This window comes from Protomyctophum parallelum (genome assembly GCF_964188405.1).
Source record: "Protomyctophum parallelum genome assembly, chromosome: 6".
Classification (NCBI taxonomy): Eukaryota; Metazoa; Chordata; class Actinopteri; order Myctophiformes; family Myctophidae; genus Protomyctophum; species Protomyctophum parallelum.
Window position 1 is genome coordinate 30,917,446 of NC_139701.1, and position 12,696 is coordinate 30,930,141.

The 12,696-nt window shown below is 46.6% G+C and overlaps 1 protein-coding gene across 2 annotated transcripts in view; it reads left to right on the forward strand.

The window, feature by feature from the left end:
• The window catches only part of adamts10 (ADAM metallopeptidase with thrombospondin type 1 motif, 10), an 83,954-nt gene that overhangs the window by 58,197 nt on the left and 13,061 nt on the right, over positions 1-12,696 (forward strand). For both annotated transcript variants that reach the window (XM_083767750.1, XM_083767749.1), the window contains exons 17-20: positions 3,871-4,004; positions 7,680-7,803; positions 11,428-11,508; positions 11,829-11,992. In XM_083767750.1, coding sequence (XP_083623876.1) covers positions 3,871-4,004; positions 7,680-7,803; positions 11,428-11,508; positions 11,829-11,992 — 503 coding nt within the window. The remainder of the gene's footprint in view (positions 1-3,870; positions 4,005-7,679; positions 7,804-11,427; positions 11,509-11,828; positions 11,993-12,696) is intronic.

Below are 12,696 nucleotides of genomic sequence, written 5' to 3' on the forward strand. Positions count from 1 at the left end.
CTCTCATACTAAACACGTACAGTAGGCATTCATTCGTACGGCTCCTCTTCCAGGTAGGAATTAGTGAGGGTTTAGCACCTTCCTCCTGCTGCTCGCTTATGGCAAGTGATTGGCCATAACTCAGACATGGAAACCAAGACAGCCTTGCAGGCTGGTGAATAAAAGGTGTGTGTGTGTGTGTGTGTGTGTGTGTGTGTGTGTGTGTGTGTGTGTGTGTGTGTGTGTGTGTGTGTGTGTGTGTGTGTGTGTGTGTGTGTGTGTGTGTGTGTGTGTGTGTGTGTGTGTGTGTGTGTGTGTGTGTGTGTGCGCGCACGCGCGTGTGTGCGTACATTTGGCTTTGTTGGCCACTGGTGTAGGTCTCTGTAAGTAAGTAAGTAGCCTCGGTACCAGGCTTTCATTTTTTTTGGTGCAAAAATTGAAAGCCTGGAGGAACGCATTGGCCGCTCTGGTCTAAAAGTGGGAGTCAACCCTTCCGGGTGGGCGTCGCTCCAAATGATGTGACGTAGCGCTGCACTAGGGGGGAGAGGAGGGGCCGGGGGTGACGGACAGATCGATGAGATCCAATCAGGGCGTGCGCAAATCTCAGCCGCGACCTGCCCCTCTAGACCAGAAACCTAACACTTTAGCTCAGGCTAGTAAGTAAGTAGCCTTGCCGAGCCATGAGGCCCATAGGGCAGGAGCCTATCTCCTGTTTCTGTAGCGTGACGCAGCTTGATGTACAAGTACACCCCCTGGACATGACGCTAGTACTGTATGTCGCAGGGACTTACCCCCAAACCAACCCTTGATGCTGAGTGTCAAGCAGGGAGGCACTGGGTCCCATTTTTAGAGTCTTTGGTATGACCCGGCCGGGGGCGGACACTCTAACCACAAGGCCACTGAGTAGGTCTCTGGCTTGACCAATAAGGTGTAGGTTCTTGGGGCCAGATTCCTTATGCCGTTTACGCTCATACCGTGAGTGTACGGACATTTATGAGTATTGCCACGTTACGTGTGGAATTCATGAACTTGAACTTGGCCGTCGTAAAATCCGCACATTTCAGGTCGGAGGGTGGTGTACCAGTGATCAAGGCATGCGTATATTTATTTAGAAGGCTTTAGTCTTCATGCTGAATCAATTAATAGTCCCCAAACCTCAAAAGGATATGTATGTACCCAGCATTTGTCAACACACACATACATAAAAGAAGAAAATGTGTCAAGTTCAACTGCTTAGCTTATGCTATGCTGATGCAAATTTCACTGGTTTGTATTTGTATTTATTTTGTAGGCTATGTAGTTGCATTCAGAGATGAATTATTAGGTCGCTCAGCATGTTGACAGACTGCAGCCAATTAAAGTTTCACATAATGATTTAAATAGACTATCGTGCCATATATTGCTGCATGAGCACCATATCTGCCTCCATTTGCGTCGTGCGTACACAGAATAGCCTAATAACTCTGACCTTGATGAGGAAACAGCTAGTTGGATCAGATTAAATCTAGCTTTTCTGACGTCCAAAAACGGATTAATCCCTCAAGAAAAAAAAGAAAGAAAAAAAAAGGCGAAACTGGTCCGGAATGGATTAAATCTGTCCTGTGTCCATGTCCATTATTCCATTTGCTTTCCAAATCCGATGTAGTGGGGCAGTGCAGGGCAGGGAATCAATCACCCCAGTAATCAATAAATCAAATAATGAAAATTATCGGATTTTACCTCTGCAAAGGTGCAGTGCACAATTCATCAGTAGAAAGGGCTTTTATCATTCCGTCCGTTTCGTTTATAATTATATATAATTAGTCTGTCGTGCGAGAGACCTGCCTGTCAAAGTCAGCTGGTGATCCGATACAATTAAGCTACGTGTCCAGAACAAATTAATTCCCCATAGGCATGATTCAGATATAGCCTATACAACAGTGTGTGAATCCAAAGGACAGTCTTCCCCCCATTAATCAATGCAGCTCTGATAATTTTTTTATCGGATATCCTTTTTACCTTTGCAAAGGCGAGTGTGCAATTCACCCTTTGTCAAGTCCCGCCCATGGTTGTGCCCCTCTTCGCACCCATTGGTTGCTGTTTCATGGTTGGACTCCCTGTCAAAATAAACTGCTCTACAAGCTCATGTGGTGCATCGTGGAGCTTGGAGATCTGTGCATTTTGCAGGCTGTGATGATGGTTTTCATCAGAGGACAGATATTTCCTGTTGCCTTATATGGCGTGGAATGCGCGTGGATGTTCCATTAAACCAGGCGACACCAGGCGATTAGCTTGGGAAAGAGGCGAAATGAGATACATGGGCGCACAAATGAAGGCATTACGCCACCTTTGTTGACTGACTCGTGAGCTTGATCGGACGGATTAATCCTTTAAGCATTTCATTTACACCTGGTCGTATATTTCCGTTGTGAATCTGGCCCTTGGTGTTTACCGTTCTTATTGTAAGTTGTTGTGGTTGAGAGCGTCTTCTGTGTGTGTGTGTGTGTGTGTGTGTGTGTGTGTGTGTGTGTGTGTGTGTGTGTGTGTGTGTGTGTGTGTGGTGGTGGAGGAGAGGGGGGGTACGTGTGTGTATAACAACAGTTACATCACTGATCCCTGGTCTGGTGATTCTACCTCGTATAGCCCCTGTCAGGGCAGTGAGTGACATGCCTCTGTCACAACCCGTAGGGCAGTGACTCTGTCACAACCCGTAGGGCAGTGACTCTGTCACAACCCGTAGGGCAGTGACTCTGTCACAACCCGTAGGGCAGTGACACTGTCACAACCCGTAGGGCAGTGACACTGTCACAACCCGTAGGGCAGTGACACTGTCACAACCCGTAGGGCAGTGACTCTGTCACAACCCGTAGGGCAGTGACACTGTCACAACCCGTAGGGCAGTGACACTGTCACAACCCATAGGGCAGTGACACTGTCACAACCCGTAGGGCAGTGACTCTGTCACAACCCGTAGGGCAGTGACAGTGAGTGACATGCCACTTGCGGAAATATTGAAAAGTTGGCATGATATTTGTGTGCCATTGTTAGGCAACTACTCTAATCCAGGAGTATTGGGAATCTAGATATACCCAACATTGCCTTTCTGTAGTAACAAGATGACCCGCTGCTTAGACTCTTGAATGCAGGACACATTCATACTGTAGTATACAGCATGAATGCAGGACACATTCATACTGTAGTATACAGTATGAATGCAGGACACATTCATACTGTAGTATACAGTATGAATGCAGGACACATTCATACTGTATTATACAGCATGAATGCAGGACACATTCATACTGTATTATACAGCATGAATGCAGGACACATTCATACTGTATTATACAGTATGAATGCAGGACACATTCATACTGTAGTATACAGTATGAATGCAGGACACATTCATACTGTAGTATACAGTATGAATGCAGGACACATTCATACTGTAGTATACAGTATGAATGCAGGACACATTCATACTGTAGTATACAGTTCATACTGTAGTATACAGTTCATACTCACTCACTGTACAAAGCCTTCTTACAGCGGCGTGGTGTCACTGGAGCATGTCAAAATGCATCCTGTGGGAGCCGTTTGTTTTCTCTGTTTGAATGAACAGAGTAATGTTGTTAACTCAACGCAGCAGAGCGAACGTTGTGTAAAACATAAATGGCTTTCTTTCTATAGAGCCTAACCGATGCCAGATGCTTTGGGTCCAACTCTGATTCCCATTTTGAAAAGTCTTGAAACTCTTGAATTATTTTTGAAAAACATAGATTTGATAAAATTACTATTTGAGAACATTAATTAACTATTTATGTTATGTCTTTTTGTGTACAGTATGAGTATGTATTTGTGTTTTTACATGTCTGCCTATCTCTCTGTGTGTGTGTGCGTGCGTGTGTCTAGGAGGGGTGAAGTCTTGTTCTTTAAACTGTCTGGCGGAAGGATACAACTTCTACACTGAGCGTGCTCCGGCTGTGGTGGATGGCACACCTTGCCGAGATGAAACTTTAGATGTGTGTGTAAATGGAGAATGCAAGGTGAGTTGACAGGTTTTCATATGTGTGACTATGAGCATGTGTGTGTGTGTGTGTGTGTGTGTGTGTGTGTGTGTGTGTGTGTGTGTGTGTGTGTGTGTGTGTGTGTGTGTGTGTGTGTGTGTGTGTGTGTGTGTGTGTGTGTGTGTGTGTGTGTGTGTGTGTGTGTGTGTGCGCGCGTGTGTGTGATTGAAATGTTGATGTGGAGATACAGTGCATGTGATGAGTAGTTTACAGTGTATTGCAAAACATGTCACTGTGTAGTGTGTAGTTTATAGTGTACACAATCCTGTGTTCATTTCCATGAGATAAGTGTACAAATGTGTATACGGGTTCATTTGGTTCCATCTGTGAACGCTCACTCGCTCTCGTAGTTTTCCAGAGAAATTCTGAAATTCTGTGTTCATTTAAATCGGATAGTGGACAAATGGAACCAAATGACCTTACGGGTCCATTTGGTTCCAGTTGTGCATTCCCTCACCCTCATTGCTCATTTAAATCAGATAGTGTACAAAATGGAACGAAATGACCTTACGGGTCCATTTGGTTCCATCCGTGCACTATCCGATTTACACATTTTACTGTTGAACCATGATCAGGTGACAAAGTGAAAACAGCAGCCTCATTGGTAGTAGTTTTCTTTTATTGACATTCAAATTCTCTCACCGCTAAATAACGATAAAGCCAGATTCAACTTTTTTGGGGGGGAGGGGGGGGGTCTGCCTGGAGTCAGACCCACTGACGTAGATCAAGGCTTCTTAAAACATTTCCAGCCTGGGACCTAAACAGGAAATTAAGTGTGGTCCTGGGACCCAGACTCATTAAAACATATTGGCACCCCTGTCTTGTGGGGATCCACTACAAAACAAGCCTAGCAATATAATTTGGCTCCCAGGTTCAACCCATATGTTGCAGAACTAAGAATGTAGCTGGTGTTAATAGTGCATAGTTTAGATGGTGATACTTTGGTGATAGTTGCTCCTCCTGTTGATTTTGGACTCTGACAGAAGAGGGGGGGGGGTGGTTGCAGGGACACGCAGGGAGGAACAAAAAACAAGACCATGAACAACACTTAACCACAAAACATCCAAATTGTTATTCTGTGGTTTCCTGGAGTTTTGTAGAGCAAAGTGGGATCTCATTCTGATGATTAAGCACTACCCCCCCCCCCTGTTTATCAACAGCCCTTTTCTGTCCTCCTCTCCTCCTTCTACATCTCCTCCTTTCTCTGTGTGTGTGTGTGTGTTTGTGTGTGTGCGTGTGTGCGTGTGTGCGTGTGTGTGTGTGTGTGTGTGCGTGCGTGCGTGCGTGCGTGCGTGCGTGCGTGCGTGCGTGCGTGCGTGCGTGCGTGCGCGCGTGCGTGCGTGTCTCTGTACTGTTCTCACTGCACTACCCAACTCTTTTCTGCTCAGTTAAAGAACTCAATGACCCTCCGGCTCAGCTGTTAGTCTGTCTACACTGCTCGCTGGCTGCTATACACATTCACTCTCCCTCACTTCTATTCTGGCCACTCTGCATCTTCTTTTTTTCTGTCTTGCCCGATGCATACTTTTCTCTTTCTTGTGATTTCTCTGTTTGTAATTTAATATGCGACTCATTCTCTCTCCCTTTCTTATTTATAGTATTTATGGCGTGCATAAAAATTCAGACACATTGGAGGAGAAACCCGCGAGCTTTGTTTGCAACCTCATGGTGCAGTTTGAGGATAGAGGGAGAAACAGGGGGTGGGGGGGGGGCACATAGCCAGGGGAACATATGCTACCAACATGGTGCTGCAGAGGCGAACCAGAGAGAACTCCTTAGCAGCAACTTGGTCAAAAGTCAGTGTAGCAAACATTTGAAACATCTGTGAAAGCGATAGGAACAGGTGAACCCAGGTGAAAGCCATGCTCCCATAATGACTCCACCTTTCAGTTCAAATCTGTCTCAGGAGGGGACATGTGGATGGAGATGAGGAGAGGGGTTAAAGTTTTCAGGAGCACTGAGACAATTGAGACATAAATCTGTGCAAAAGGAAACATGACTCTGTGATAGGTGGGGGTGCTAGAATGCATCGTATTCTCAGTGCCTCATGGTCCTGGAACATAATCAGTGTTGCATGTCCAAACATTTGTCACATCATTGCTCAATCTTTTGTGCAGACTCAGTCTCAAAGGGAAGACATGTAAAATGTTTATGCACGCACGCACGCACGATCGCGCACACAGCCACACACACAAACGCTTGCACGAACGCTCGCACACACACACGAACACACACACACACACACACACACACACACACACACACACACACACACACACACACACACATTGATTGTTTTTCAGGTCTTGTCTGTCAGAACGTTGTCCGAACATGGTGTTTGCACACGTGTTAAAGGATTTGTGTGAACTTGGATTTTCTTGTCCGTTCCTAAATTAAAATTAGTTTAGCTCATTCGCGGACCTTCACTTTTTGGATACGATGTGCAGAAAAGGGTAAGCAGCGTTCCTGGTGGAAACCATGCACCGTTTCTGCACCGCAGTGGGAGGGGAGCTGTACGTGATCTCATCTTGGAGCTCCTGAGTCCTGAATGAGCGTAGGGGCTGAGGGACGGTCACTGGCCTCACGATCCCGCCAATAGTAACGGAAGGGAATGTGTTCTTTTTTAGGGGTCTGTTGCTGGTCCCAACCATTTAAGTTGACTGTTCAAAGTTGCCACTGCCTAGGAGGTTAATGATAATCATTTGTGAGCGGGTAGCTCAGTCGGTAGAGCTCTCACCTTTCACCCTCAAGGTCATGGGTTTGATTAGGTGTGGTGCTCCTCCTCGGGAGGCATACTATGATCCGACGGAGCAATGATCCGACGCGCATTGGTCCGAGGTGCGCTGGGGATCGGGAGAGGGTTGGGGTTAGGTTTAGGTGTGCTGCCTCGGGGGAGGTTAGGGTTAGGGTGAGGGTCTGCGCTGGAGGTCGGGAGAGGGTTGGGGTTAGGTTTAGGTGTGCTGCACCGTGCTCGCGGTTATGTTTAGTGTGAGGGTTTGGGGAAGGTAGTCGATGGGACCAATGAATCGGACCTATGCCCCGTCGGACAAAAGGCATGCACTCCTCCTCCTCAGCAATCCGTCTCTGCGCTTTGCAACAGGGATAGACTCCTGTGTTCGCGGCCGATACCAACAATAAACCCCATCTGACCTTCTTGATCAAGCATTAAAATGATTCACTCTTAAGGCTGGCTTTCATTTTGAACTGTGAATTGACATGTCAAAGACACAGTTGTTCAGCTGAACCCAAAGCTGCCGTTTTACAACTCAATGCAATTTGTAACTACTACACCGAAGTCCTTAAAATATAAGTAACACAAATAGTATCTGAGAATGATAGTATTGGTAACTAGCTAACTAGATTAGGAAGTACCAGTTACTGATCTGATCTCAACGCGAAAGTATTAGACTGATGTGGGTATTTTTGTCAAAAAGGAATTCAGATTGTCATGAAAGCGATTATGTCTGAAGAGAAACCGGATTGGCCATCTGTTTTGGAAGAGACGTGTGGAACACATCAAGAGACAATCCTTCAACCTGACCCCTGATACCTTTCACCTCTAGACTCTTAACTGCCCTCTCACACCCCGCCTGCCCCCCCCCGACCCCCAAATGACCCTGACCCTGTCCTATCTCCTCCCTGCCTGCCCTGCAGCACGTGGGCTGCGACCGCATCTTGGGTTCGGACGTGCGCGAGGACCGCTGCCGGAACTGCGGGGGCGACGGAAGCAGCTGTGAGGCCATCGAGGGTGTCTTCAACGACTCGCTGCCTGAAGGAGGTACGACGCTAAAGATACCGACACTCCCTCACTCTGTCTGCTTGTCTTTTTGTCTCTCTGTATTCCACATCTGTCGCTGCATATTTTTCACTGTTTCTCTCTCGTTCTATGCCTCTCTCCCTAATCCAGCGATTCCCAACCTGTGAGTCGTGAGGATATTACAAGTGAAAATACACGCAGCCCAACCATCTGACCACTTATGTAGTCAGAAGGGTGAGCCTCGAGCACTTTGGAGAATTTCAAGTGGACCCTGATCCACAAAGGTTGGGAACCATAGTCGAAATATAGTTTTCCAGCCAAACCGTTGCTTCAGTGTCAGCGATACCTTTGCTCAACACTAAAAAACTAAAGCCAGGTGTATAGCCAACCCTACTGTATAGCCATAAAGACTGTAGGGCTGCTTTGTTACTGCACCTCAGACAGAAGAAAAAGGTTTAAATTACATGTGTGGCGGTCTCAGTGTGGGTGATGCTCTGTAGATGGTGAAGACAAGATAAAAACTCTAATTTGGCCTTCTTTCAGTCGAGAGAGAGAGAGAGGGGGGGGGGGGCAGACTTCAGTTCTGGAAAAGTCTCCAGGCTTCCGAGAATGAGATTAGGGGCTAACGTGAGGCTTTTACCCTGAGATGTTACACAACATAATTGTGCCGCTCTCCAACAATGCACACATGCATCTTGTGTATTTGGAATTCTGACATTTTGTTGGATTAGAAGACCCTGGATATGCAGAACGTAGCCCACAGTTGTCTGTTCACATAAGAGTTCTATTCACAGCCGTCTGTTACAGTACAGGCATTACTTTGATCAAGCTGAAATGAAATAAAACACACTGTAGCTGGTGAACAATCTCTTACATACCAGTTAACGCCTGTTGTAGTACTGTCTTGGTGTGCCATAGTGTTTCTGATGATAAATGGTTAGCGATTGAATATTGTTTAAACATAGTAACACAGTCCAGATTTAAACATGCTATTTAAACCAGCAGTGCAGGATGTTAGCCTTGTCAGTCACAGGCTCTAAGTCATCCTAAGTCTTTGGCCATGATGACAAGAACATAAAAACATAAAGCGCTCTATTCTGGAACTTCATTGACTCACTGTTCCCTCCTGAGGAGTTCTAACAGAGGGCCTTGGAAGTTTGTTAGTCTCTCATTATAGACTGCACTGTGTAGGCTAACATCATGCAGGTACCTGATACTCAACTCCACTCTGGGCCAAATGGCTTCTCAAGGCACCACAGTCAAAATTAAGTAGATGAGGTCTGTCTTCCGGGAAGTAAGTAAGTGTGTGTGTGTGTGTGTGTGTGTGTGTGTGTGTGTGTGTGTGTGTGTGTGTGTGTGTGTGTGTGTGTGTGTGTGTGTGTGTGTGTGTGTGTGTGTGTGTGTGTGTGTGTGTGTGTGTGTGTGTGTGTGTGTGTGTGTGTGTGTGTGTGTGTGTGTGTGTGTGTGTGTGTGTGTGTGTGTGTTTTGTATGGGGTATTTCTATGTTTGTGGATGCCTGTGTAAACAGCAGTAGTACATATATTTGTGTATGAAGGGCATGCATGTACTGTATATATATATATGGTTTGTTCTATATCTGCCAGCCACCCAGGGACACGTGGCAGACAGATTTAGGTGAGGTCCAACCCGTGTGGCTTGAGGTTCGGCCGCTGTGGGGAACTATTCTGGGCTCCGTTTCCCCCGCAACACCAACTCCAGAGTCTCCCCACTGTCAGCACCGCTCACCCTCTTCCAACAACGCCTCAGAGTGAACACACCCTAGGGCAGGCTGGGCAGGGGGCCATGCTTTGGACCACAGTGGCCAGACTAGCCCCAGTGGTACCTCCAGATACCTCCGCTGAATATCTAGTACTGACCTGAAGTTCAAGCTGAGGTTTATTTGACACGTTATCCAAGATCAATACTTTTATTGACCACTTTTATTGACCCCACCACCACGGGCCATTATAGCTCCCCCATCCCGTCCCATATCTCTCATTCCATTCCAGTCAATCATTCAGTCATCCAATCTTTAACCCCCTTCTCCAACACCAGCCCAGTGTCCATGCTGCAGAGCTGGGACTTGGGCAACAGCAGGGATGTGTGGTTTGAGTCGTTCAGTCATCATGTCTACAGCAGCTCTCTGATATAAGCATTAAGCCAACTGATCTGGGCTGGGGGTTGTCTGTCAATGAATAGCAACTCAAGTCAAAACCATAATGATATGTTTTTTTATGTTTATGGTCTTGAATTGAGTTATATTATATCATCAGAGTATCTCCAATGCTGTCAATGTTCAGCTAACACATAGCATATCACGTAGAGCGAAGTGTTTTATGACCCTCAGACCAGGCCAAACCACTAGAAATGTACCATAAAATGCAAAAAATGCTAAGTTTTCCATTAGAGAATCTACTGATGCTTTTGGATTCCAGAAACATCAAAGGTCATTTCTGGACATACGTATAGTGTACCGTACATGTGTTCTCCAGGACACCTATTGATAGGCAAGGTTTCTTTAGGTTTCTTTAACTGCTTGTGATGTGACAGTGTTATTTTTAAGCGAGCGGTCTCTTGCTCAATCACCGTGTGTCCGTCCAGTCTGTGACTCTGGCAGGCGTTGAGGGTTACTGGAGGGTCAAGGGCCGGGGGTTTATAGATCGCTGGCTCTCTATTTACCACACAGACCCTGATTGTTAACAGAGGAACCTCTCCCTCCCTTCCTTTTCTTCTCTCTCTCTATCTCTCTCTCTCTCTCTCTCTCTCTCTCTATCTCTATCTGTCTCTGTCGCTCTCGCGCTGCCTCTTCCCAGGCCAGGCCGGGTGGCCAAAAACCTCATACTCAGTTCTGCTGTTCTTCCAAACACCCCATCCCCCCACACCCCTCGCCTCCCGCTCTGTGTCTAGAAACCTGGGCCCAGAACTGGGTTAGTCCAGCCGCTCCAGAGCTCCATGGAAAGGTCAGGGGCCAAGCCTCTCCTTTCCTCTGCGGTCACAGTGCTGGAAGGAATTATTGTATTTGTCTCCACCCCAGCCCCTCCTTCCCACCCGACCGTTCCTCCTCCTAACGAGCTGAAGTTATTTACAGGGCTGCAGTGCCTGGCTAGATGACCAGCTGGCTGGCGGGCCGCATAGCAACTGAGAGAAGAGAAGAGAGAGGAAAGGGTGGAGGGAGAGACGAGTGTACAGAAAAGAAGGGACGAAAGAGTAAAAACTAAGGAAGGGTGTCGGAAAAGGAGAGAGGGAGAGAAGACGAGTTGATGGTCTCTAGTACGTTTTAGCTCTCTCGCTCTAGCACTGATCTGAGCCACTGAGACCTGCTGCCCAGGAATGTGGTTGGAATCCGTCAACGCTGCTTATTCCATTGGAGACTCACAGAGCTAAACAGTACTAAAGTAGCTTTTATACATTACTCCCTGCTCTCCTATATGTCTTTCTGTGTAAGTAGACACTAAAAGAAAAGTATCCACATTGAACCGTGTGTGTGTGTGTGTGTGTGTGTGTGTGTGTGTGTGTGTGTGTGTGTGTGTGTGTGTGTGTGTGTGTGTGTGTGTGTGTGTGTGTGTGTGTGTGTGTGTGTGTGTGTGTGTGTGTGTGTGTGTGTGTGTGTGTGTGTGCGTGCGTGCGTGTGTGCGTGGGTTTCAGGTTATGAGGAGGTGGTCAGAATTCCTAAAGGATCAGTGTTCATCCACATACAGGAGCTCAACGTGTCCCTCAACTACCTGGGTAGGAGCTCATTAAGTTACACTGTCATCATTAACTTTTAATGGACACTTGAACTTGAAGTGACAGAAGTACACCGTTATTATCCAATAAGATGTCACAGGTACCTTCATAATGATAATATATCATTTGGTCTGAAGTGTATTCTTCTTTGATTTCCACAGAAACTGTTAAGATTGTCTGTGTTTATGTCATCCTGAGGAACAATTTAATGTCACAGCTCCTGGTTTCAACTGGCAACACAAAACGAGGACAAGTGGAATCACGTTCATTTGTTCCATCACTTTGCTTCAATCTCTTTTCCGTCTCGCTCAATGTCCCAGTGCTGAAGAGTAAAGGAGACCAGTACTTTATCAATGGGAAGCTGACCATCGACACGCCCCGAAGGTTTGAGATTGCGGGGACCACCTTCCACTATCGACGGCCCACCGATGAGCCAGAAACCTTGGAGGCCCTGGGGCCCACTAACATAACACTCATAGTCATGGTGAGAATGGATGTTGTTTAGCACAAATAATAACGTGAACTAATCAAGTCTTCCTAGAGATCAAGAAAGGGACGCTGCAAAATCTTTAAAATAAATACACGTATGTTGCTGTTGGATGCATTGCATTGCATCTCTCTGCTGTCTGGAAGAACCAGAACCAAAATGTTTTTCAGGAAATGGAGTTAGGTGGTTTCCTCCTGACAGCAACAAGTATGCACATAGTGTGTGAAACCCTAAACGGCGAGGTCGCGTGCACGCCTCGTTGACGGCAGATTTCTGGGCGATCGCTGGCGCTTCGGCATGGGGGGGTCCGATCAACATGGAATGAATTCTGTACTGCCCATATAAGGAGCATGTCTTGAGTGTACAGGGTTTGATGAGGTCAGATCAACATATGGAATGTCAGAACCGGTCAGATCCATATATTGAGATCTAAGGGTGGTAGCGGAGACATTCTCTGGAGTGTACATGGTTTGATGAGGGCCCAGGTAGGGCCGGGCCTTAATTTCCGGACCTGTTGAGAACCTTTTTCGCCAGCTGCTGGGCGTGGTTGCACTAATAACTTTGGGGCAGGCCCGTCTAGAGTATGAAATTTGACAGGTATAAGTCAAAAGGGAGACATCGAAGAATGTATATGGAATGTCAGAACAGGTTCTGAAATATATCCATATATGGAGATCTAAGGGTTTGAGGTCAGATACAGT